The sequence below is a fragment of the Rhamphochromis longiceps genome, linkage group LG8 (assembly GCF_057381845.1).
Source record: "Rhamphochromis longiceps isolate RC_006_pf linkage group LG8, R_longiceps_female_GT1.1, whole genome shotgun sequence".
In the NCBI taxonomy this organism is placed as follows: Eukaryota; Metazoa; Chordata; class Actinopteri; order Cichliformes; family Cichlidae; genus Rhamphochromis; species Rhamphochromis longiceps.
In genome coordinates, this window is record NC_140564.1 from 15,892,265 (window position 1) to 15,918,292 (window position 26,028).

Below are 26,028 nucleotides of genomic sequence, written 5' to 3' on the forward strand. Positions count from 1 at the left end.
ATAAAAGATGGGATTAAAAAAATAAATTGTTCAAAAATTTGGATTTTGACTGAATAAAGCCAGCACTTTACATTTAATATTGAAATATGTACAGCACATGTTGTACAGAAGTTGAATTATATACATTTTCACAAAATGGTCACTTTCTCATGATGTGTAACCCAACACATCATTTAGTGATTACCACAGATTATGGGTGTATAAAACAGCCATGTAAGCCAACCTTAATGTTCCCCTTTTGGAAGTATAAAACGTTTCTTTCTAATGAAAATTTATTCTTCCTGTGAGCTGCGTTGATTGCAGCGCTGCTTCAGTAAAGCCTCCACCTCTCCTCTCCGTGCCAGGCTGTTGGCTTTGCCTTGGAATCGCCCGTTCTTCCCTGCTCCCTTCCCTTGGAGCAATTCTAACACTCTGGAAAGTAAACACACAGATACAGTGCCAACCTACATTAAGATTTTAACAGTAGAAGCTACATAAATATGAAAACTCTTACTGTGGTCCCATCTCAGTGACTAGTTCACTGGGTCCAGCCAGCAGAAACAAACCAGGTCCCTTTTCCTCTCCAACAGTCAGGAAAACCAGTGTTTCCTATAACCAGAGTAGGGATTGAAAATAAATATACTGACGTGGTAATGCCTAGCAGTAAAGCAGTGAAATTGTGATCTTACCTCAGTGTTTATTTCATTGGCAATGATATTCATAAACTCATTGTCTCCCTCTTTTCTACAAGAAGAACAAGAACACCGTTTTGTTATTGACATACTCACCTTGATGCCAAAACGTCACCAGGTTGTAAAGAATGGATCATTTCTGAGGGTTTTTTTTAAATGGATAACTGGTTAGTGCAGTGTGCAATGACATCTCTAAGCAGAACCTCTTACTTGTGGAAGGTGAAGAAGTCTTTGTGAGGATCATTCTTAAAGCTCTGAGCAATGAGAACCGCCATATCACGAAGCAGGCTCAGGTTAGTCTGCCAAAGACAGTTTTGTAGTAGTTGAGGAGCCTTATATGCAATATCTTAAGCTGAAGCATATTTACCCTGTCAAAAAATCTAATTCTACTATTATTAATTTATTATTACCATACCATTTTTTTTTACCAAATCTGTCAAACAGTAATCTAGAAAGAAACTGTTCTTACTTTCTGTAGCAGCTTAACAGACTTCTGCAACTTGTCGACTGCCTCAACGTGCTCATCTGGTCCCGTTCTGATGATAAATGACCAAAAGGAGTTTTCACTTCAAATTTCTGAATGATTCAAAGTTAAATTTTGACTATTCAGATTTAGAACTTACTTTAGAAGTGACACCAGTGAACGCTCTGTGTTGTAGCTTTTCTCTGCATACTTTAGTACCCTTTTTCCTGCCAGGAAAATTAGGTTGGTTTTGTTTTTCTTTCCTTTCTCAGTTCCCAGCAGCTTTATTACCTTAAATTTGAATACAAAGAAATTAGATACACAACGGTTAATGGCACAAACACTAAATATAATTGTGAAAGTGTCAATGTTGTACCTGTAAGTGACCGAGGTTGGAGACGTGGGTTCCACAGCACATGTTGGCATCTATGCCCTCTATATCAATGATCCGAATGGGTCCTGCGTGGTCCTCTGGCAGCCCTCGACTTCTCACCTGATTTGTACAAATACATATTGTGTAATACACTTAACACAGGGCAACAGGTCTCTTTTACAACCAGTAAGTGCAATATCTGTACCTTCTCCACAGCTGGGTCATCTATAGAGAGAAGCTGAACCATGACAGGAATGTGAGCTCTGATCTTCTCATTTACACATTCTTCCAGTTCCTGAAGCTGGCCAGGTTTCACACACGGAGTGTCCAGCTCAATGGTGCTTCTTTGACGACCCAGTTCCCTGATAAAAACCCAGAAAATCTGTAATCCTACAAGGCTTAGTGGCTACATGGAAAAGAACATATGCAGTGGTAAAGTACCAGGATGTGGTCTTGTATCCAAACATTGTGTCTGCCAAAGCTGTAATCAAATGCTGACCTAAGAGTCAAGAAGAAAACAATTACTGCTTAGGCAACAGGTAAAACAAAATGCGCGATGGCGTTTTTTCCTGTCTCTGTGGTGATTATTACCTGAGTGCTGCTGCATATGATCAAATCTCCTTTCCCAGTCTACCTTCACTTGAACCTCCTGACCCACCTCCAGAGGTGAGGCCACAAAATGCAGGGCGTCCGGTCCCTGCCTTGTCACTCTCAAAACTGGGACATCTCCAAGGAATCCATGGTCATCTGGCTGCAGGAGGACAACGTAAAGCATGCAAATTTTGCAAGTGACATTGTACAGTCTCGCATTTGCATAAACATTTGCAATGAAGGAACATGTGACGTACACATTTAAATAATGGAGTAAGAGCTTGAAAGAAAAAGAAAATGAACATGCTTACCTGGCCACCTCCCTCAGGAAACAAGATGGTATCTTGTAGCTTGATGTGGAATCCTTTAATAGTTTCTTTCTTTCCATTTACTTCTTGTTTTAGTTCCGCCGGGCAGCAGGAGACTACAGAGGTAACAAACTGGAAGGGGACCAGAGAAATAACGATAATAATCGTGTCATATAAAATTTACAACCAGAAACATTACATGCTTCTTAAAGGACTGCAGTTGTTTAAGTGTGTGCAAGATTTCAGTCTCATACAAGACTTTATAAAGGTCTGGCTTTGTAAAGGACAATTTATGTGACAGCAAGTACAAAGACTGAAGACTTAAAAAAGGAGACAGTATCCTAAATTCTCTAAATGCATAGCATTTAAGGTGATTTATTACTTTTAAGCGGCGTTTTAAAGGAGAAAAATGATACGATCTGAAATATAGAGTGTGGAAATTACACAATTACAACCTCTAACAAAGTAAAACTGAATAAATCTAAGGTTATGTAAGATAAAAGTGCGACTCGTAGACTATATATAAACGACCTATAAATCAGTTGCCAGCCCTTGCTCTGGTTACAAAGGTAGCTAGCAGGTGCATCAGTTAGCAGGCATGCTAATCACTTCTGCACCGAACTGCTGATAAATTTCCGGGAGGTCTTTTCGGATGCTTTTAAAAGCTTCGCACCTCTTTCATATAGCAGTCTCGCTGACACTGAAAAGCCATTTTGTCCTGTTTTTGAAAGGAAAACTGCGCCAGCCGGTAGCACGAGCACGGGGAGGTGAAGCCTACAGCTGTCAGCTGACGCCTACGGGTACCATAATAGCCCAAACTTAATGACTTCGACTTTCGCTTCATAACTTTTTTAACTTAAGCGAAAAAGATTAATTAAGCCACTATTATTTAATCATCTTTTAAGTGCACTTTTTTTTAACAGGAGGAAGAGAAAACCTTAGGATGTGCTCTATAAAATCGAATAAATTGCAACCCGAATTGTAAAATGTAAATAAAACCAGAATGCAATGATTTTTTAAATCTGATACAGCTATAAATGATTCTCAGTAGAACGCAGACAACATACCAAACGTTGAAAGTGATGAAATGAACCGATTTAAGAGGAAATGGGGTAATTTCAAATTAGACAGCATTTCAACAAAAGGCTGGAAACGTTTTTTTTTTACAACTAGTTATGTTAACCGGCAACAGGTCACTAATATGACTACGTATAAAAAGCGAGGCTGTGTTTTTAGTGCATTACTACGAGTGTAAACTAAATTTGGGCTACTGATTGAGACTTTTAAATTTACTGCAACGTTACTGCCATCTTCTGGAGTTACCGACACAATCATGTTCTATATCCCCCAGTTCATTCAGCTAGTGTTATTACCTCAAGCAACATAATGCAATTTTGTGTTTAATAAAACTTTTATTATCAATCACATGCCGGTGTACAGTAAACAATTACAGAGCAATAAATAATCTCACATAAAATATCATCATACATTTAAAAACAGCATTTTGGACAATAGCACATCCATTTTTAGCATATAATACAGCTTTCAGTAAACAAACTGTTGTCCTCAGTATCCTGAGTTATACATTTACAGCAGGCTTCACCAGAGAGGATAAAGTATCAGTCAGACTGTTGAAAGGGAAAAAAATGGATGAATGGTCAGTCTCTGCAATAAAATGATCAATATAAGTTACAGATTTTCAGTCGGCATTGATTGTAGAATACTTAAATATAGACTATTGCAGAAGCAATTCCCAATTTTACATTGTACACTCCTCACTTATATGGAGAACACTTCACTTACATCACTAAGATCCCCCATATCTGGAGCTTCTCCTTTGTCACTGTTAGCCATCTCTCGGATCATCTGTAAAAGGAAAGCCATTTAAACAAAAAAATAATGGAAGGTATTGCATATTACATGCACTGGGATCAGAAGCAATATTGGAATTTGATTGATCTTATTACTAAGAAGACTGAATTCACTCACATCCACATAACGGTCATATTCCTCCTTTCCCTCATCGTCTTCGTGCTCCCAGTCCCTCCAGTTATCAAAGTCAACTGAAATCCAACTGGCCTGTGGAATGAAGACATAACAGCACCATTTTAGGTATTATTTACTAAAAGTAAAGTTGCAAGAATTACAGAACATCCTACTTAGTTAGTTGTAATATCCTCAGGCACTCTATTAATACTTATATAAAGCTTCTCTTTGCTTATATAATGCATTTTTATGAGACGGAAACAGTGAGCTAAGACTTTTTCAACTTAGGGTTTGTGATTGAAACTGGTAAATGAATAGTGAGGAAGTATCATTGGTAAAAAAAAAATTTCTTCAGCCTCATAAAAACAGTCTTAACATGAGCCATGCTATTTTTATGAACCTGAGTAAATACCAGATGAGAAGAATAGAATACCTTGATACTGATCGGTTTAAGGACACAGACACAAACACGTGTGCTTACCTTAGCTGGATCTTTCTGAAGACGAGGCCAAGCACAATCAGGTTTCATCTTCCTTAGCAAGACATTGATGGTGCGGTCATAGACCCTTTCTCTGGAGTCCTTTCAAGTGATGACAAGTTAAAGGAGCGTTTAACAGCCTGCTTTCTGTACATTGAAGAATACAGAATATAATGCGGATGCTTACGTGGATCTGGACTTTGTCATAGAAGTGCAGCTCGTTGTAGTACACATCATCTGTTTCGTTTTTGCAGCTGTTGCAGAGAGGCAATGGGGTTGTCAAAGAAACCATTTTAGACATTTTCTAAACTGAATCACATGTGACTTCAAGAGAGGGAACGTCTTTAAAAACTCACCACAGAATCAGTTTGTCTGGCTGGATATCAACTTGGACATCTTTAGGTTTCTGAACCATGAAGTTGATGGTGACGTATTTCTTCCTGTCAAACCACAGCGCATGTGCTGGCTTGCTGTTAAAACACCAAGAAACTGCTTAGGAATCAAACCTGAAACCTTTTCATAATGAAAGATTTAGGAAAAAAACATGCTTTATTGCTCAGTGAGTTTGGCAGCACTTACCTTTCCTCTGGTCTGACAATTTTAGGTTTGTTCATTCTTGTTGTTGTTTTTAAATAAAAGAGAAGTTGCTATACAATTCCTTTTTACCAAGAGAAAGCTAACTCACACGTGTCCAGCTGAGTTAGTAGTGTGCCCTGATGCAGCGGCCAGGCCCTAAAAGCTATATATAGACCATCTGGTATCAGCTGCTAGGAGACTTGCCTGCCACAGCCCCTTCCGTGCCCTTTATAGCCTGACTGTGGAACACTCGGGAAAACAGATGCATTTTCTGGGTTCTCAAAGTGGTTCAGCCACCTTTAATTGATTGTTTAAGAGGATGGAGGTGGGGGCAGAAAGAATCCAACAAGAAAATTACCTAATGGGACCCACTTCAACACTTGGGAGGTTGTTGACCAACATTGCCTGAGGGATGCAATGGAACTTTAAGAATTTTGGACAAAATCTTGACACATTGATAATTTTAAAATTGATTTTGCTGAATTTATGAATCATTTACCAACATACACATACATGAATAATCAAGTGAATTTCATTTGACAGCGTTTCATTAAGTTTAAATCTTAGTTATGCAACAAAATTAAATTACTTAAAATCAGTATTTTGGCCATCAATATTGTTTAAAGAGTAGAATTGTAAATGTAAACTTTATATATAGGAAGGTAGATATAATAAAGATAAAATACTTTATTTATTTTCCAAAAGTAAAAAAAAATCCTGTGGTAGACCAGCCAGAACATCCACTACATATATATATATATATATATATATATATATATATGAAGTGGGTCCCATTAGGTATATATATATATATATATATATATATATATATATATATATATATATATATATATAAAGTTTAAATAAAGTAGAATATTTCAATAAAGTATGTGTCAAATACACAATAACTTAATAATGTAAAAAAAAAAAAAAAAGGAAAAATACAGTCAAATGAAATAACAGGGCTCAATAAGTAAACATGTTGATAAAATACAATATATGATAATAACGATATGACCAAATTGAAGTTAACCAAACAAAATATGAATATACAAGAACGTGGCTCTTCTAAGTGAAACAGCTCAGTAAAATCAGTAAATTCGACAAAGCAAAATTTAATAGATACAATTTAAAAGTCTTGAGTCAGCCTTTTTTTATATTTTGGTAAGGAAATTGGAACTATGTGCAGGAACTGACTGGAGCATGTGTAAACATAGATAGGCCAAAAACAGAGTTGGTAAAAATCCAACAAGTTTAAAAGGCAGCTTGGATAATTTTTACGAGTTTGAAAGTCAATATTTGGTATGGCCATCTTTATTCTCCAACACAGCCTGAACTCTCCTAGTCAAGCTACTGTATCTTGTAACTTCTTAAAGTAACCTTCAGGATGAGTTCTCCGGGGTTTTTAAAGGCTTCTTCTTTGGATAAAGGCTGTTATCCAATACTATTCCTTAAGAATAACTTCTTGACAGCCACCACAGCACTAAAGCAATTTCTGAGGCCAACAGTAAATGGATCCGCTGAAGTAACAGATATATCAGGTCTTGTGTCAGGTCCTTGATGGATTCCCACCCCCCTTTTTCTTAAGCACATGATTTTTCAGATACTGTTCATCTGCTGTAAATCTCAATTTTCAGTGATTTAACAAACAAAAAAGCATTCCTCTGAAAATGGTCAGGTACAAGGACTGAACTGAAAATGTCCCAGAGAAAGCCTTGGGATCTATTGAACAAGAGCACTTTTTTCAAAATGGCAAGAAAGATTGGCTCCTTGGGAGTCATATTTTTATTAAAGAAAAAAAAGACACGATACTACGACAGTGCATTTCAAATTAACCCCCACCCAGCCCACTTCAGATTTTAGACAGGCATTAGTAATACATTTATTTTATCCGGAAGTCGCCCCCTGCTGGTCTACTGGTTACCGGAAATTCATTTCTTCGCTCTGTCTGAGCGAGGAATGCAGCTCGAGCTACTAAACGCTGTGTACATATAAACTAATAAAGTAAAAAATCTATAAATCATTAAACAGTTTATTTTTTAAACGTAACGTTTACATTTGCTGCTTTAGACCATCGTGAAGTAGTAGCCATCAAGAAGAACATGCCTCGTAGAAGACAGGTAAGAGTGCATGTAGGTCGCACAAGAGGGTAACGTTAGCTAAGTTAGCGCTAATGGTTAACCAGGAGGTTCCACCATATTCCATTCAATATTCTGACAGTGTAACGCGCTAAAACACGGTGTTAGCATCAGCTGATAAATCTGCACAGAATAATTTAAACATACTGACTTTAACTGCATTGCCACATTCAGCTTGTGTCGGTATTGTTCGAGCTCATTAAACACCCAGTGTACAGTTAAAAGCAGCTAAAAGAAGCTAAAACTTTTACTTCACGTTTGGTGAAATGTAACGGCGCTTTGCGGTTCATGTATATGTAGGCTTTGCCCTAAGACTAAAACAAGATCAGTCCTGCTTAAATTGCTGTTTGTGAATACAGTGTTGTGCCACATTGGCTGGGAAAAAAACAAATACTAAAAACCAAGAGCAGAGCTAACCGTTAACGCTAAGCTAACAACAATAACAGTTGACGTGCTAAGCAGACTGGTTACTTTGTCGTGGTAATTACTACACGTGTGACAGTATTTGGCCAGTTTTTAACACTAGTTTGGCGGAATATATTGCTTTGGTATTAGTAAGGGGTAGATGGTGTTAAGACCTGTTTATGCTGATAATAATAATTAAACAGCTAATGGAGAGCTATCATTTGATTGTAGCCAGTCAGAAATCGAAAAGAAAAATGTCCACAAACAGCACTTTTACAGTGTTACCTCAGCTACGCTTTTAATTTGGTGGATTTATGACTCAACAATGAATAGATATACTGTGAATGCTGAATTAACTGCTCTGTAAAACTGTAGTTGCTATCGCCAGAACAACTCTGTCTTTTTGGCTTGTGGACACCATCAGTGTTATCCATGCTTGTTTTTTTCCGCACCTCTATTTGACATTATTTAGTAAAAGGTGCCTTTCATTTACCGTTTGTTCCCCTGACAGAGACACATGGCTGGGAGTGGTTCAGATGGAACTGAAGACTCTGACTCCTCTGCTGAAAGAGAACAGACCAATAGCTCAGAAAGTGAAGGGACTGTGCCCAAGAGACAGCGCCTCACCAGAGCCTCTACTCGCCTTAGCCAAAGCTCTCAGGGTTGGCAACATAGCCTATACATATGCACACACACACACACATATGTATATATATACTTTTACAGTGATTTGAAGATTACTTTTATTTTATTTTCCCTTAGATACTCAGGAATTAAAGCGAGCTGTGGATCACGATGAATCTCCACCACTGACGCCCACTGGAAATGCACCCTCCTCTGAATCAGAGTTGGACATCTCCAGTCCCAATGCCTCACATGATGAGAGCCAGGCCAAGGACCAAGCCAACAGAGATTCGGATAAAGATCTCTCCCACCGACCTAAACGCCGCCGCTGTCACGAAACCTATAATTTCAACATGAAATGTCCAACCCCGGGGTGCAATTCCCTTGGTAAAATATATTACTTTTTTTGCCAAACGTCAAAAGTGTTATTAAAAATTTGAACATTGGAAATATGGCATATCAGCAAACATCATGCTTATTTTTCTCTTTTTTCTTAGGTCACCTCACAGGAAAGCATGAACGTCATTTTGCTGTGTCAGGCTGTCCTCTTTACCACAATCTTTCTGCTGATGAATGCAAGGTGATTATTATAAATCATGTTCAGAATACTTTACAATATTATGTGAATTTACTTTATCTATACAGTTATTAACCTGAAACACTGGCAGTGGCTGGACTGTACAACTTTCTTTGGGACATAACTGATACTCCAAAGGTTGAGTGTAGTAAATGACAATTTCAGCTGTAGTACAAGTACACAATGTCTTTTGCTATCAGTAAAAACAGCCACAAGTAACACTTCATCACTTAAACAGGGATGTTCCCAGCAAATGTTATTAATGTTGTAGGTTGAAGTGGCTGGTATGAGTATTTGGCTGCCTGAGCCGTATCAGAGAGAAATGAGAGACCAAGAAGAGATATAATCCATGCTTTATTTATTTATCTATTTATTTATTTATTTATTTGTCAGGTAAAAGCCATTAGCCGTGAGAAACAAGAGGAGGAGGTAAAGGCACAGGAGGACAGCAACTCGCGCCATGCAACTCGTCACCAGGTAGGTCTGCTTTAGAAATGAGAGCATGACATTGAATTTTACACTTTGCTTAATTATCTGTTTATTATTTTAACTATTGTCAGTAATTTCTCATACCAGGAAAGTGAATTGGTTATTTATCCTTATTTGTAGACACCAACACCGAAACAGATTCGATACAAGGAGCAAGTGGCTGAGATAAGGAAGGGTCGAAACTCTGGCCTGCAGAAGGAGCAGAAAGAAAAGCATGTGGTACGTCACCAGTACTTTTGTTTTGCTATTTCTAAGCTTATTCCACCTCATAGTTGGCGTGTTACTTCATTTCCTGCTTGCCTTTTCTCGTGGCCCACAGGAGCATCGGCAAACACACGGCAACACCAGAGAGCCTCTGCTGGAGAACATCACCAGTGAATATGACCTGGAGCTGTTCAGGAAAGCACAGGCCCGAGCATCTGAAGACCTGGTAATGATGGGGTTTCACATCTCCATAAGTACTTTCTTTTTAGCATTTTAGAATAAGATAAAAGGAAATGAAGCTAGAACTGGTGCCTTTCATTGTTCCAGGTACATTATTTTTCTTTAAAAACTGAGTTGTCACTATTTTGTTTTATTTATTTATTTATTTATTTTTTAAACTGTCAGTATGTTAGCATTCTAGTTTTTTGATTGATAACCTCATCACACACATTGGACATTAATGTTTCCCATCTTCATGCCTGCAGGAGAAGCTGCGCATCCAGGGTCAGATCACCGAGGGCAGTAACATGATCAAGACTATCTTGTTTGGTCGCTACGAGCTGGACACCTGGTACCACTCGCCCTATCCTGAGGAGTATGCGCGTCTGGGTCGTCTGTACGTCTGTGAATTCTGCCTCAAATACATGAAGAGCCAGACCATCCTCAGGCGACACATGGTGAGAGAGACTAATCCCAAGTCATTGGAGTCGTGCTACACTTAGAAATGATTTTTATAAAAACATTCTAAACATTCATTTTTTAAAGTTCAGTTTTGGCAAACAGCCGTTGCTCTTATTACATTATATATTTTTACTGCACGGTGGCCTTTAAATAAGAATAATTTATCTTTATGAACTCACTGGTTTGGAAGTACTGTATATAATTTGTCTTTTCAGGCCAAATGTGTGTGGAAGCATCCTCCAGGAGATGAGGTGTACAGAAAGGGGTCTATATCTGTGTTTGAAGTCGATGGCAAAAAGAATAAGGTAAGAGTCTTACTTAGTGAACACTGGCATTTCTTTTCTTTTTAAATTGTAATCAAATATATAAGCCACTTTTAAAGTAATCAAGGGCCATATCATCCCCAGATCTACTGTCAGAACTTGTGTTTACTTGCCAAGCTTTTCCTGGACCACAAAACACTTTACTATGACGTGGAGCCTTTTCTCTTCTATGTCATGACTGAAGCTGACAACACTGGCTGCCATTTAGTAGGCTATTTTTCAAAGGTAAAGAAGAACAAGGTTATTGTTTTTACCCACACAATGATTGATTTTATGTTCCAGAACAGAAATGTCTAAAAAGTGTTTTTTCCTTCTATTTATTTCTTTAAGGAGAAAAATTCCTTCCTGAACTACAATGTATCCTGTATCCTGACAATGCCACAGTACATGAGACAAGGCTTTGGAAAGATGCTCATTGACTTTAGTATGTATATATGTTAATTTATTCTATTCTCAATGTAATCATTAAATTGCATTTTAGTCTTTTTGCATAATGAAATACAGATAATTCTCTCTTCCTTCTGAAAGCGTTCATTCTGACTGTCCTGTGCTTTATTTAGGTTATCTGTTGTCAAAAGTTGAGGAGAAGGTGGGCTCGCCAGAGAGACCTCTCTCTGATCTGGGCCTCATCAGTTACAGGAGTTACTGGAAGGAGGTATTACTCAGATACATGTACAACTTTCAAGGCAAGGAGATCTCCATCAAAGGTAAGTGAAAGCACAAACCCTATAATTTGGCAGCTTAAATTATATGTTTACAAAAAAAGCTGAAAGTGGCTCTGTACTTTGTTACCAGTTACCAATTACCAGTTTAAAATAATCTTAATTTTAGCTTATATTGGCCTTGGTGAAGTCCCAAAGTCCATCTTCTGACTAGTAACAAGACAGTTTAGCTTCTTTCCCTCTTAGCTCACCTCTTAAGCTATGTTTTTTTCTGTTTGGCTGTCCCTTGCAAGTAAAAGATTTGCGCAGCAGCAGCTGGGTGGGAGTGCTGCGCTCAAAGTCTGAGCTGTGTGCCTCAGATAACCATATTAAAGAAAATCCCTCTCATTGACAGTCAAGAGCAGGAAAAAATGCCTAAACCAGAGTGTTTAGAGAAGTCTGAAGCTTGAGCTTTAGGCCCTTAAAGATTACTTGTACATACACTGATCTCAGAATATGTATATCGATGATAGATAAAAGGAAGAGCATAATGAATCCGCACAAGAAGATTCATGCATTTAATAAACAAGACAAATGCATACAATTAATATTTGTTTTAATATTTGCGTGCTGCACAGAGATCAGTCAGGAAACTGCTGTCAACCCGGTGGACATTGTGAGCACCCTGCAGTCTCTTCAGATGCTGAAGTATTGGAAGGGAAAGCACTTAGTACTGAAGCGTCAGGTAAGCTGGCTCCTCTCCATTTTATTTATGCTTGTATTTATTTATTGAAATAATTGCTTTTGTATCAAATTATTTGGGTTACTGAGATCATTTACTTGTCTATTTCTAATATTTTGATTAATTTTGGAAGTAAAATTTTACGTTAATGCTGTAAAACACGTTTTATACCAGGCCCTTCTTTCTATTTCTATCTTACTGGAAAAATTAGATGTGATAACCTAGCTCGTTACCCTGTTTCTCATCCCAGGACCTGATTGATGAGTGGAAAGCAAAGGAGATCAAGCGAGGCAATAGCAACAAAACCATCGACCCAAGCTCGCTAAAATGGACCCCTCCCAAAGGGACATAAACACTGAGAAGCTCAGGCTACTGAAAACACTCGCCTCTAGCCTCACCAGCCACAAGTAGCCTAGACCTATGAACTGTCAATAAAGATCAGTGTTTTTTTTCTTTCATCCCTTTGACCCTGTTTATTTCTTCTTGTCTGTAATGTGAATTTTTTAAACACCTTTTTATATTTTACTGTCATTTCTAGCCAAACCAGCATACGTTCCAAGTCAAATGCTTTTTGTCAGCATTGTGAAAAATGAGTGTCGAGGATTTGCTTTAAAACTGCCTTTGTGTGCTGAATGTTAAATGATGAACGGTCCAATGTGATGGATAACATTAATGTTAGAATAGCTACATTTGAGTGCATTTAGAGGTTATTTTTATTTACTATGAGAAATGTGCTTTTTGACAATGGTGGTTATTCTTTTTGAGCGTTAATACAGTAACTGTTAGCATGAATCGAAACATGAAATTGAGCAGGGTGTACTTTTAATGAGTATGATTTATGGCAACACGCCTTTGGTTGGTATAAAATTGTATAGATCTTCGTCATAATGTCTTTTTTTTTTTTTTCCTAATTCCATCAATACAGGATTCTGATCCATTCCTTTGCTGAACCTGCCAATGATGAGGGGAAAGAGGAGATTTTTAATTTGCTGAGGATATAAAATACAAATGTAACACCACTATATGAATGCACATAGAAACAAAACAGCCTCAGGTTTTTATACTGGTACAATCGTACCTTGCTTGTATGGGTTCTCTGAATCATGGATCGCAGTGGTCTTTGCAGAACGATTTACTTTGGGTAGAGATTCTGTAATAAACAGGAAACGTTTGACTAGGATGGTTTTCGGCTTGTACTTTGAATCATAGCTGTGTAATGTGTATTAGCACTTTGATATTTTTAATATCAATAAAGCTGCCTTGATATTTTGAAATATCTACAATTTACATGCGGTCTATTGATGATTTTATGCTTACCACCACTGGAGATGCTTCTTCCCATCAGGCCCACAAACATTTCTCCTTTATTTCCTATAAGAATAAGAAATATGCAATGATGCTGTGATTAAATATTAGATTCCAATTTCTGGAACTACTAGTTTTCAAAACCGTTAGTATGATAAGAGTTCTGCTTCAATAAGATCAAGCCGCTCACGTCTTTTTACTTGGTAGGGTTTTTTTGCATCTGTGAAGAGATAAATTTATTGTCATGCAACAGGCTTTAATACTTATTATGAGACATAAAAATGGTGATAAGCACAAAAATGAGACATTATGTTATGCATGGATATGTTTCAAGGTTACCTGAGCGTTTCCCCATGAGTCCGTAGAATCGAAGGGCTTTGGATCTTTTTATTACACTGGACATTGGACTGGTCAGGCTTGTCTGCAGTGATTCATCCTGCAAGAAACATTTCACTATTTTATTTAAAGTAAACCAGTTTTTATATTTAAAAAGTATATCTACAAGAGTCTACAAGCAAACGCATTGTTAATGCAATGGTCGTCTAACATTTTGAGTTTTCTTTCTGTATCTTCTTTCAAATTAGTAAAAAAAAAAAGAAATACAGATTTATTTGCAAAAATGTTAAAAATACTTATGCACCATTATAATATGTGTTACTTACAGAACTTTGCCTCTTGTAAAAAACAAAAACAAATGCAGAATTTTAAAACACACAGCTTTCAGACTTCTTTGAAAGTATATTTTTTTCTTGTATATAAGCAAGAAATCTCAACAATCATCTAAGATTTTCTCCTCTTCACCTAAGCTTGAACAGAATAAGTGAATGAACTCAATGCTTTGATATTTAAATTTGTCCATTGCTCAACCCATTATAAAAACAATAGTGCTTCTCACCTTCCACTCTTTCAGAAGTCCTCTCTGCTCTTCTGCACTGCACGAGAATCTCTGATAGGTTTGCACCAAAGCACAAAAAGTCACAATAACCAGCTGGATCTTCCAGTTATCCATTGCTATCTCAAAGAGAAAAGCTCTGCTTCTACTTCTTTTTAATCAAATATATTGTTTATCCCAGCAAAGCTAATAATACATTACAGATGATGTTGGCAGGATGGGTTTTCGTATTATTCAGTCTGTGCGAACTGCATCCATGGCGCCTTTATACCTCTAAACCCCTGCTAATAGACCCCTCCCCTCTAAACAGGACTATTCACTTGCCACCATTCAATTTATTACAACTCCCTAATTTATTGTATTGGAGTATTTGTAAAAGATCAAGCTTTTAAATTCTTTCCCTCATATTTTGTAGTCATTAAATGGGAGAAAATGTGATTGAATTAACAATTAAACTTTTTTTTTTTTGAAATAGTTGGACCTATAAGACGTCATCTAAAAACTTACAGGCAGGGGTCAATTCTAAGAAAAAAAACCCACCTCTTCAATATCAAATATTTACATTTGAGAAGGTCGCCTTTCATTTCCATCTTTATTAGACGTCTAGATTGTGGTTGGTCTAAAAATATTCTCCTCTTGCTCATTTGTGACCTTGTGATGTTCACATGCTTCTTTGATATTACAGAGGAAGAGGGCAGGTGTGTCGGGTCTTTGAGTGATGCTTTGTAAATATACCCGTCTACTTTGAAGGTTTTATTGGGTTGCCAGTTGACTTGGTGAATGTTTAGCTGGGAATTTATTAAGCAGGAGAGCACAGCGGTGACCTCAAAGGTCAAGTAGACTGAAATAAAAGTGCGTTGACTTATTACGATTTAACACATGTGGAAGCGCTGAAGGTTGTGTAGTGCACCTGATGGTCAGAAGTCATACACGACAAGGTGATGGATGAAATCTCAAAAACGCAGATGAAATTCAAGCGCAATGAAGACTGTATGAATTGTGTTACATGACATTTGTGACCTCAGATGTGTGGAAAATGCTGACAATGTCAATATTTGTAACTTTTCCATTAAGCGATATGTCAGCAGGGTGATTTATTTTCCATCTCCTGAGATAATTACACTGTTATTAAACCTTTTGATACTCTTTACTTACTTAGCCATTTAAATGCTCTGTTTTAATGAAAGCTGACCCCCCCCCCCGCACACACACACACTCTGGTCATAGAAATTTCTGGAGGGGCAATTACTTGACAATCTGTGTGCTCCAAAGACACCCACTCGAAACAAAGCTGACACACACATCAAATGCTTTGATCCACACACAGGTGCTTCTGTAGGAAGACGAGCCCAGGACAATTATCCCTGAAAGGCAATTACACCTGAAAAGCCCTCGTGTGCACGTAGTCTAAGCCACGGCTAACGTGGAGAGGCGAATCAAAAGAAATCAGAGGCACGGCATTTGCATATGAAATGGTTGAGTCACAAAGAGCTCCCGTAATGACAGAACGCTGCATGTGACGCAGTGGTAGAGGCCTTTTCAGGATCTGCGCTGCTCTGACAGTGATTCACTGCGGGGCGCTGAGTTTGAACTTCACCTGTGATCCATTTCACCTTTAAATAAGTGAAATATGGGTTAGGACTGTTCTCATTGTTCTTATCTTTTCATTATATTAAAAGAGACATACAACTACAACTTACACACACACTGTTGTTAGTACTACGCAGCCTCTGAAAACCATTTTTAATGTCTTCTGTGTCTCTGGTGGGAGCTTTCTACAGCAAGTAACCATGCTGATGTCATGTTTACCCAGGCCTCTAATTGTGCATTCAGCATTTCCCAGTAAATCCTCTTCATCTACTTCTTTATCCGCATTACAAAGACTGCTAGAACTTTCCTCACATGTGTAAACATTGTTCAATAATCAAAAAAGTTCAAGCAGTAATCAGAGGGGGCTATTCCTTATATTAGCACTGAAACACATCCACTGTATTACACTAATCAACATCAGGCAGGGAAATTATGCATGACAGAAACCAATATGCTGTGTCTGTGGATAATTTATCAGTGGTCTGAACTAATGCAAACCATACTCTTTTGTATTGTTGAGTCCATTACATAACTGGTTTCATATGGTGTTCACATGTCACCACGCTCTTCTTTTAATAGGGATGGTACTTTCTGAGACAGCTCAGATAGACTTTAAAGTGGCTTTAAAAGGCTATAGGCACATACCTAAATGCCAATACATGAAACAAGGTGGTGCAACCTGACAACACCAGTTACGGATCTCTCATTAGAGCTGGGGGTCATAATATCCTGCTGACAGACACTGTATTGTAAGATGTCTCGCTGTGGTAACTTTAGTCATCAGGACTGATACTATCTCTTCCTGTCTTGGGGTGGTTTTATGGTTGTCACAGTTCTTATCTGCATATCTTAATCTGTCTTAATACTAACAAGTTGGTCCATTCATTTGGAACTAAGTGGGTTTTGTTGAACTGAATGAACCAGTGAATGCATTTTTAAAAAATGTGGCAAAGCATGGTCACTGTGCTGGAATAAAATAGTGTATAATATGTGTAGGAGCTACAATAGTGTGCAAAAGTCTTTGGCTGCCCCTCATTTCAGACTTCTCCAAAGGTACTCTCTCTCTTTCTTTGGACTTTGGCTGCTTTTTCACTTATTTTCAGTCCAGTTCTTGCATTGATCATTTCCAAAGGAATGATTTGTGCTTGTTTGTTAAGCCATTTAACACTGATCTATGATTCATTCAAGTATAAAAAGGCACTTAACTCAAGGGGCAGTTATTGTTTTAAATGTGCTATATAAATAAATTGGACTTTCATGAATGTTTGCATATTTCAATAAATCATTTCACCTATTTCTAATTTTTTGCACAGTACTGCACATCACAATGTATTTTTTTCATGAAGCATGTAGCTCCATAAAAAAGTGATGTAATTAAACTGAATTCATTGAATTAAGATGGTTAGTTTATTACAAACTACCTCCTACAAAATGATCATGATCATACATTAGGACTTGGAACAATTTGACTAGAAAGCAGAAGTATGAATTTGAAGAAGTCATGTTACGTCTATATAAACGTATGTGTACCTGTATACAGTGAACATCTTATCCAGCAGGTGTCAGTGTTGTCTAACACATAAATTCAAAGCACCAGAACCTCACTGGAGAGACCAGGCTTGATGAGTATATTTTCCTCCCCATGGGCTTGTTTTTGTCTATTTATATGACATAGTCAAAAATGAAAGAATGTGATTGTATTGTTTTGGTCAGGGGCATCATCACACATGTTATGATTTGTCTTTAATTTTTGTGGTTCTTTTTTGTCTTTTTTTGTGTCTTTTTTCCTTTTTCATTTTTTAATGAAAACAATATTTTACCACTACAAAGACATCTGCTTGTGCGTTGTTGTACACTGTGAAGTGGCATTAAACCACATCCATTAAAACATGAAACTTTTGCTGCTGCGAAAGTACCCATTTTGCATAAATAAATGCTTGAGACTTTGTGTGATGGCATCTGCTCAGGCCGCAGTGTCGATAAATGTGAAACACATTTCAACACTTTCCGAGTCAGAAAGTTTCAAAACTGGCACCGGTAGGAAATTATGTAATAATGCTAATTATTCTATATATTTCGCTCAGATTCTGAGCACACTAAGGCACAACTAAAAGCAAAAACACAAGTGCATATAAAAATATTGTTAAGATATAAGAGAGATCAGGTTTTGTCAGTAACTCCCACACAGACCTGATGCCCATCATTTTCATGAATCACACAGGAACAACCTTTGTGTGAAAGAGTCCACTCATACGTTAGGCATTACAAAGCAGTATACACGTAACTATAAATAATATTAAACATTTCACTATTTCACTTAGTCTGAACGCCTCTCTTAACTCTCTTGTTCCCCAAGTTGTTTTTCTCGTTTGGTGCCCTGTGGCACTTTACTGTGGTTTCTCTAGAGAGGCATAAATTTGGCTCTTCAACGCTCTCTGAGAATGAAATACCACTGTCTGCCTTTGCATGTTCAGACTGGGGGCTTCAGGCTGATCGTGGTGGCTCTAGCTTTCTCCAGTAGTGTGAGACAGCCTGGTGTCATGGGATTGAACCAAAAGAAGCATAAGATGTGTTTGATTCTACCACACCAGCTGCTCCAGCACTGTCATCTCAACTTTCTTTTGAAAAAATTGGAAAAAAATAAAAGTACAGATACCTTTGCCATGATTGATGGCAGCATTTCACACAACTTAAAAAGTAAGCAGTCTTCAATGTAAACAGATTATAAAGAGCCGTTTCCTGTTTGATAGATGATAAAGGCATTCCACTGCCTCACACATACATCTTATCGCAGTGGTCACGCTTTTTTGGAAGTGATGTCAGGTGGAGAAATTTTGTCAAAGACAGAAACATGTTCTCTCTGAGAGGCGTGTGCTGGAAGCAGCTGATTGTTTACTTTGGAGCTCCTCAAAATCACAACTAGAGGTGTTTCAGTGTTACCGCATAAAATCATCAAAAAAGAAATCATCATTCCCTTAGTATTATGAAAATCCTCACATTTTTAAAAAAAATTTTTCCTTTGCAGAGCTTGAACATAGCCGTTGTCTTACCGGTTTAGACCAGTTCCACCCCTAACTTCTGTGGGCCATGTTAGCTGATTTTGACATTACACAACTGGGTTATTCTGATCATTATAATGATTAACCTTTGTTGGAAACAAAGTGTTCTTAATACTAGTTTTCAGATGTGTCACATATGGAAAAGATATATATAAATCTTATAAAGTTTGTATCTGTCTTTTGTGAAACTTGTATGAAAAGCATACAAGAGTGAAAACAGATATAAGATCCCTTGAAAAATTATATAAATCAAACTTGTATGTTTTGGATACTTTACTAAAACAATATATGAAAGCAATGAGAAAGTGGCCACTTTCATGAGTAAATCATATAAGCCTTATATGATTCACTATATGAAGTAGGCCACATCTTATGCAAGTCTCTTACAAGTTTTTACTATTTCTTTTCCATATGAGGTAGGTCAAATCATTTAGATTCCATTCAAAATCGGTTTGTTTTACTCTGTTCACTGGATTTAACTACACATCCTTTGCCTTAAGGGATAAGCTAACATTTTGTCAATTGTGCCCTGTGAAGAGAGGATAAATGTCACACTCATCTGTATGCTTATTGTGAAAGTACAGATACTTCACTGATTTTAATTGATAATACATTTTATGTCACTTGGACTCAAGCTGACCTTATTGGAATTGCAGATGTGGAAAGTATAATTTAGCTCTTAGTTAAACACAAGGGAACCAGTTTACTTGGTTCTGTTTATCTACAACAGAGGGATGTTGCTAACATAAACACACTTCATTAGGAAGATAAACCCAGGTATGCAGATACCTTCTAATTCACACTGAAAAGCTATCTAAACAGCTCTTTAGAAAAACATTAACCTCTGAAGAGTTTTTATGAAGTTTTCTTGTGAGCCATAGATTTGGTGACAGCTTTGCACCAGGCTATGTATATAGCATTTTAACTTTTTAATACTGTAAAACTTGAACATGAGAGTCTATGAGATTTGTCTTCTCTTGACACCAGCCCCAAGTGGCCACACAATGAACTGCAGTTTTAGCATTTGGGTTGGTATCTATTAGCCTAATTTTTGAGCCTCAGCTCTGCTCGGTCCGAGACAACTAAATCTACATGTTAGAACCTCTAAAATTGATGTTTTTCATGTTTTACTCATATAAACAAAGAGGTGTGCTCATGATATAGCTCTGGCTTGAAGCATGCTAGCTGTTTCCCCATTCACCAGTGGGGAGAACTGGAAATTATGCTAACTCTGACATGAACTGGATGCAGAATAGCTTCATTTTTAGTATTAAGGCTTTAGACTTGTACTGAACTTGTCTGTGTCATTTATATGTTGGATTCCTCTGTCTCAGTGTGATTATTTGTTGTCTTTTCCCAGCCTCTCTTTAGCATTCTCCAACATCAGTTGGTCGGTCAGTGCCCACTGGTCTCCAGAGGCCCATAATAAACAACGTTACTGGTCTTCTTGTTTGCTGGGCTCTTGTGGCTTCTTTGACACTCTCAGCCTATGGCAAGGCCTCTTTTGGTCAGATCTGCTTACTTTGTCGGGGAGCCAATCACCAATTCATTCCCAAAGCCTCAGAGGTTCAAAAGCCAAGTGCATAATTGCTCCTTAAATCAATCTGCAAATTTCGTGGTATCCGAGCGGCAAGTTGGCCTGGAATCGTTTATTCACAAGGAACAGCTGTTCATAGTATGCATTTAGAGTCGCAGAAAATATTACAGCGTCCTGGAGGAAATTACATGTGAATTGGGGATGATACATTCAATTATAAGCCTGTGGTTTCCATGCATTTCATATTAGCCTTAGTACAATTCATCCTTTTTGTTAACCTTTAAGGGCATCATTGTGTTTTTGCGGTTCTGATAGTGGGAGAGACCACACAGCTAGAAAAGTGTCCCAGCTCTGTGTCTGACAGGTTTCCCACCACATAGTTTGAGATGTGTCCCTAAATCCCTCTTCATAAACTTCACTCTGTTTGTGTGCGAGACAGAAGATGCAGCCAGCACGGTTGTCACAGTGTCACTTTAAAAAACAAAGAACAGACAGGACTCATGTCAGTCTTTCCACCTTAATAACAGCTCCTCTTCACACACACACTTTGATGCCCACGGCTTTATGAGTCCTGCTTAATTCACACTGTCCTGCTTGCTGCCTCAGTCTCTCTCTCTCTCTTTAGCTTTCTGTCTCCATCTCCTTCTTCCTCTTTCCCTCCCTCCTTCTGTCTTTCTCTGTCTCTTCACTCCTCCCACTCCTCCTCCTCTCCCTGCTGTATTTGCAGTCAGCTTTAGTGCCAGACACCCTGAGGCAGCGGTAGCGCCAGCGAGTCTTCCCACCTCTGTTTTTGTGGTGGGAGATGACATGTCGAAGCTTTGAAGGGCAGAGGAAGGGAGGGAGAGGGGGAGGGAACGGGAAGGGAAGGAGCACATCACTCGGCGCGGAGGAAAAGCAAGGGACCCAGAGAGAATGTCATGTGGCCTGCAGTCCGCCCAGATATTCTCTTTCTCTCCCTCTCTCTCTCCTTCTCGGGCTGTCTATGTGGGCAGGCAGGAATGGCGACAGGAAGCAACCCCTCCTCCTTCCTCCCTTCATCCTCTCCTACCCTCCTTTAGCTCTCCGCTCACTCCTCATGTCTTCCCTGCTTCGCCACCCCTTTTTCCTCTTTCCTATTCCACCTCCCTCTCTGCACCTCTTCTCTCCCTTCTCAGGGCCAAGTTTCTGTTCGTAAACTGTCTTTTTTTTCCTTTTCATCCCCTTCTTTCGCTTTGTCTGTCTTCCTCACCCACAGGCGTGCCTGTGCATCATAACTCACTTGGTGTTGAAGTGTGCTGAGGTGTGTTGAGGTGTGTTGAGGTGTAAACTGTCAGTGACTAGCAGACAAAACATGTTTGATTTTGGTATTACTCATCTTTCCTTTAAAAAAATCTAGGTGTATTTTTTTCCATGAATACATAGCTACCATACATGCCTTACACTGCATTTTAATACGCTATGTTTCACAAAGCCGGTGCCATTAAAATAACTGTAAAATTCCCACAGAGCAAGGCTAATAAAACAAAATCCTAATAAAATACCAGCAAATGTGATCTGGGCTTTCAGGTATTTAACTGTTTATATTCCCACTGGAGGAATGTGGGGTTTGTGTACTAATATGTGTATCGGAGCAATGGGATTAGCACTGAGGTAGACAGGATGGGGCCGCACACAAATGATCAAACATCCTGTCAGATATGCTCTGGTGAATGAAAGAGGTAGTCTTGCCTTTGTTTGTTTCACAGAGAAAACAGAAGACGCTCACAGTGACTCTCCAAATCAAGCTAATAAAATGATGAAAGGAAGACAGAAGTCTTCACCGTGGCATTAAAAAAATCCCACTAACTTTGATATGTGCTTCTAACAACCACACCACCACTCTTGTGGCTGCCTTCTCACCTGTGCTCTTTCAAAGCAGTGACATATCAGTTACACATGTAAAGCACACATGAAAACACAGACAGAGTTTTAAAATGTCTGAGCTGTGATCAAAGATTTACTGGTTAGTGCCCAAAGAGACACTGACATGCTTTTAAATTTATCCAAAATTACTGAGTGTTTTGGTTGAGCCTCAGTGTACTCACTAGTATGTTTGTATTTTTAAGTGTAGCTCTTACTACATTTAGCCCTAGCTGACTCTATTATGCTTTGATAAATTATAATGCAGACAGTTACAGTGGCTTCATTTTTGGCTCTCATCATTCATAAAATTAAGCATCATCTTTATCTATTTTGTCAGGTCTAAAATCATGCTGCATTTCCTTTGTGGTGACTCACAGTCTGTTTTTCTGCAGACCATATGCAACACCATATGCCAAGCAGCAAAACTGTATTTCCGCCAGTGGCCACTTGAGGCTTACAAAATCCATATTGACTATTGTGTTAAAATATCTAACGTCAGCATTGAACTAAACCACCTAGCACAAAAAATGTATAAATAAATTGTTTTCTCCCTAGTTAGAGCTGATAAGTGTACCTGGCAACTCTTTTGGTGAGTGAATTTTTAGTTTTTTTAGCATTAGCCCACAGTTCTATGGATGTAGCTTGCTAACCAAGCTAGCTAATGCAGCCTGATAACAATTCATCTGATCTAAATGAGCTCCAAAGAAAGAAAATGGCTTCAAAATGCTGGCATGTGCACACAAATTTGGCAACCTTGTTAACAGAACGTATTATTAGTATTATCTCAAAAAACAAATACAAATACATTGTTTCCCTACATTTTCCATTTGCATATCTTAAAAGTGAGTTGAGATAACCAACTGAGATATACTGGATCTAAGATTGAAATTTGGTTTTATTCTTTTGAAGTGAAGTGCTTTTAATGCAGATTCTTTAGTCAACATGCAAATCTGAGTACATGCTTTTATACATACTGAAATAAAATAAAAAACAGATAACTACTGAGAGTTAGATTACGACAATAACACTCCCGAGGATACAAAACAAAATAGGCGTCACTTGTTGACCAAAATATGTGGCCTTCTCTCATCAGATGAGCTCACTTGCTGCTAAAACACTCACATGTATGTGTGTGTGTGCGTGTGTGTTTATATCATTGAATGACATACTATTTGTGTTTACATGCATTTGTATGGATTGTTTCACTGCAGGCCAGTTTGATATTTCAAGCCATTGCGAGCGTCAGAAAGGGAAGAGATTACAGGGTAGAGCAGCAATAACACACACTATTAGCAAGACAAGGTGTTATTATGCCTCTGGTGTCAGGTGAGATGTCAGAGCAGCGGCTGTGTGTCATGCTTACAATTGCTAGATCAGCAGACTTACGAGTAACGAGTCAACCTGCTCTCTGAAATACATTAACAAAGAGGCAAATATATAAATCTTTTCTAAATGAAAAGTAATGTTTTGTTTTCATAGCTTGATTAGTTGATATTTTCTGGAGAAAATATGGTTGGTTTTGGAATAAAACATTCAAAGATAAATCAAAATTCATACAAAATGACATTTTGAAATGCCTAGTTATGAAACCTGTCATCGCATTGCAGCATATACAGAGTCTCTTGATTGTTTGGATAAAGTCACAAACCAGCCTGCTGTTACAGTGCACTTTTATTCTTTCACTTTCAGATTTGAAATTTCCTCTGTGAGCTTTTCTCTTTACAGTAAGTGTGTTAAAAGCATTAAGAAAATGCCCGTGGCCGCAAATGTGAATGAGCACATAAATTTTGCCGGCCTCTTTTTTCTCTCCTTCTTTCTTGTTGCGTCTAAATTTTCCATGCCTGGCCTCCCTACTGCTGAGAGTGCTGTTCCTCGAAGCCGCAGTGTATTTTGAAGCAAGGTCGGGAGAGAGCCAGAGGCTCCAAAATCAGTCACAAGACTCCCAGTGTTCCACTGTTCGGCTTGGTCTTGGCATCGACTCCTGACCAGAGAGGTCTAGCTAGCCGCAGCCACTGTGTGTGTATGTGTGTGTGTTTGTGTGTGAACATATATACCCTTTCCCCCTTCCAGCTTCTAAGACTATATAGAAATAGCTACGGTTGCCTCGTTTATGGGCTCTCCCACATAGACACAGTACCCAGGTGTGAGTCAGAGAGGCTCGAGTAAAGTTTCTTTTGGAAGAATTTTCAGTTTTTGTTATAACCCCCAATCCATACACACAGTCTCCGCAATAGTAAAGTATGCATGTAACTTAAGTGGAAGTGAGCCCAGATGTACTGGAGTTTGACAAATATGAACACAGGCAATTCAGGGGAGCTCCTCTAAATTGCTTCCATACAGGCTGACAGTGATGAGGTCATCCCTCACAGAAAAAAAAGAGCCAGTGATTCTGACAATGCTCAAATTTCATACTTTTTGCAGTGCTGTTATTATAGACCATCATACAGCAAGAGGATAGTCTGTCGTCAGCCATAAGCTTGTCTTAAAGATAGACCTACAGCATTCTGTTTAGAAAAAAAAAGGATGGCATTGGTGGATGAGGGTGGACCACACATCAAATGCTCACACTCGATTAACACATATGGATCTGACATTAATCCTCAAGGTTCCTTTAAGTATGTCAATGGAAAGCTATCCATCTGTCTTCGTCTTCAGACGGAATATCCACCCGGGGTCTGGAAGTCTAGGACGCAGCACGCAAAACCACAGTGAATATAAATAAATGGCTGTATTTCTCTCTCTGCTTTTGTCTGGTCAGGACACTCCATGGAGAGCCTGCCAAGTTGAGCATCTACATTTGGGTTTGGCTGTTCCCCTCTACCGACAGCTCAGCCCAGGCCAAACCACAGGAAAAGGAAGCAAAAAGGTTCTCTCTGAAGGGCTTATAAAATATTGTCCCGGGTAAAAATGGCCGAGGTGAATGGCAACATTCAGTTTCTCCACTACAAACAAAGGGGTTTTTGAAGTACAGACACTGGGTAGTCATTGTTATTTTTTCTTCCTTTGCTGCTCAGGCGCTTATGTTTTGCTTTTCTCATAGTTCATTTTATGTTGTTAGTAAGTGCTCTGTGCTTTCTTGCAGAGATATTGTGCATGATATGGTTTAATAACCCCAAAGAATAGTACTTCTAACTGTTTAGTATCACCTCCGTATAGTAATGATTTCAAATTATTGGAAATATCATCACTTATAAAATTTGGTCTGTGAAATCCACGTGATTGCTTTTTTTAAACAGTTTTATATCAGTTGGAAATATAGTAAAAGTATATGATAAAACCCAGACTATTTGCATAACAGCCAAATGTGTTTGGGAAAAATTAATGATGTAGCTTCGTGGTGCTCCTTTAGCCAAGCTTTTCAGGTGTTAAATGCTAATGATCAAACTCAAAAAAGTATTACATATTATTTACCAGTATCATTGTGTCAGGGCAAGCAAAGTCAGCTGTGCTTGTCCAGTGAAATCTAAAAGGCATCAAATTAAAACCTATTAAAA

At 38.2% G+C, this 26,028-nt stretch overlaps 4 protein-coding genes across 4 annotated transcripts; 1 reads left to right on the forward strand and 3 right to left on the reverse strand.

Moving 5' to 3' along the window:
* Positions 1–37: 37 nt before the first annotated feature.
* On the reverse strand, positions 38–3,199 carry aarsd1 (alanyl-tRNA synthetase domain containing 1). The gene is made up of 12 exons (XM_085416008.1): positions 3,080–3,199; positions 2,410–2,538; positions 2,099–2,258; positions 1,949–2,006; positions 1,713–1,869; positions 1,511–1,627; positions 1,295–1,425; positions 1,141–1,207; positions 882–970; positions 669–723; positions 494–588; positions 38–411 (listed from the first exon to the last, which is right to left on the reverse strand). Exons 1-12 carry the CDS (start codon positions 3,116–3,118, stop codon positions 273–275), a joined length of 1,236 nt encoding a protein of 411 aa, XP_085272134.1. The 5' UTR covers positions 3,119–3,199; the 3' UTR covers positions 38–272.
* Positions 3,200–3,798: 599 nt separating this feature from the next.
* ptges3l (prostaglandin E synthase 3 like) lies at positions 3,799–5,651 on the reverse strand. The gene is made up of 7 exons (XM_085416009.1): positions 5,450–5,651; positions 5,227–5,340; positions 5,058–5,124; positions 4,874–4,972; positions 4,396–4,485; positions 4,210–4,272; positions 3,799–4,034 (listed from the first exon to the last, which is right to left on the reverse strand). The coding sequence occupies exons 1-7, from the start codon at positions 5,482–5,484 to the stop codon at positions 4,026–4,028; spliced, it is 477 nt and encodes a 158-aa protein (XP_085272135.1). The 5' UTR covers positions 5,485–5,651; the 3' UTR covers positions 3,799–4,025.
* A 1,727-nt stretch (positions 5,652–7,378) lies between these two features.
* On the forward strand, positions 7,379–13,290 carry kat7b (K(lysine) acetyltransferase 7b). The gene is made up of 14 exons (XM_085416010.1): positions 7,379–7,566; positions 8,501–8,651; positions 8,752–9,000; positions 9,111–9,193; positions 9,584–9,667; positions 9,800–9,898; positions 9,999–10,109; positions 10,369–10,560; positions 10,780–10,869; positions 10,972–11,112; positions 11,218–11,311; positions 11,448–11,594; positions 12,167–12,273; positions 12,521–13,290. Exons 1-14 carry the CDS (start codon positions 7,549–7,551, stop codon positions 12,620–12,622), a joined length of 1,668 nt encoding a protein of 555 aa, XP_085272136.1. The 5' UTR covers positions 7,379–7,548; the 3' UTR covers positions 12,623–13,290.
* Positions 13,187–14,584, reverse strand: LOC146663320 (uncharacterized). The gene is made up of 6 exons (XM_085416011.1): positions 14,471–14,584; positions 13,915–14,011; positions 13,766–13,795; positions 13,588–13,641; positions 13,349–13,420; positions 13,187–13,221 (listed from the first exon to the last, which is right to left on the reverse strand). Exons 1-6 carry the CDS (start codon positions 14,582–14,584, stop codon positions 13,187–13,189), a joined length of 402 nt encoding a protein of 133 aa, XP_085272137.1.
* Positions 14,585–26,028: the final 11,444 nt, after the last annotated feature.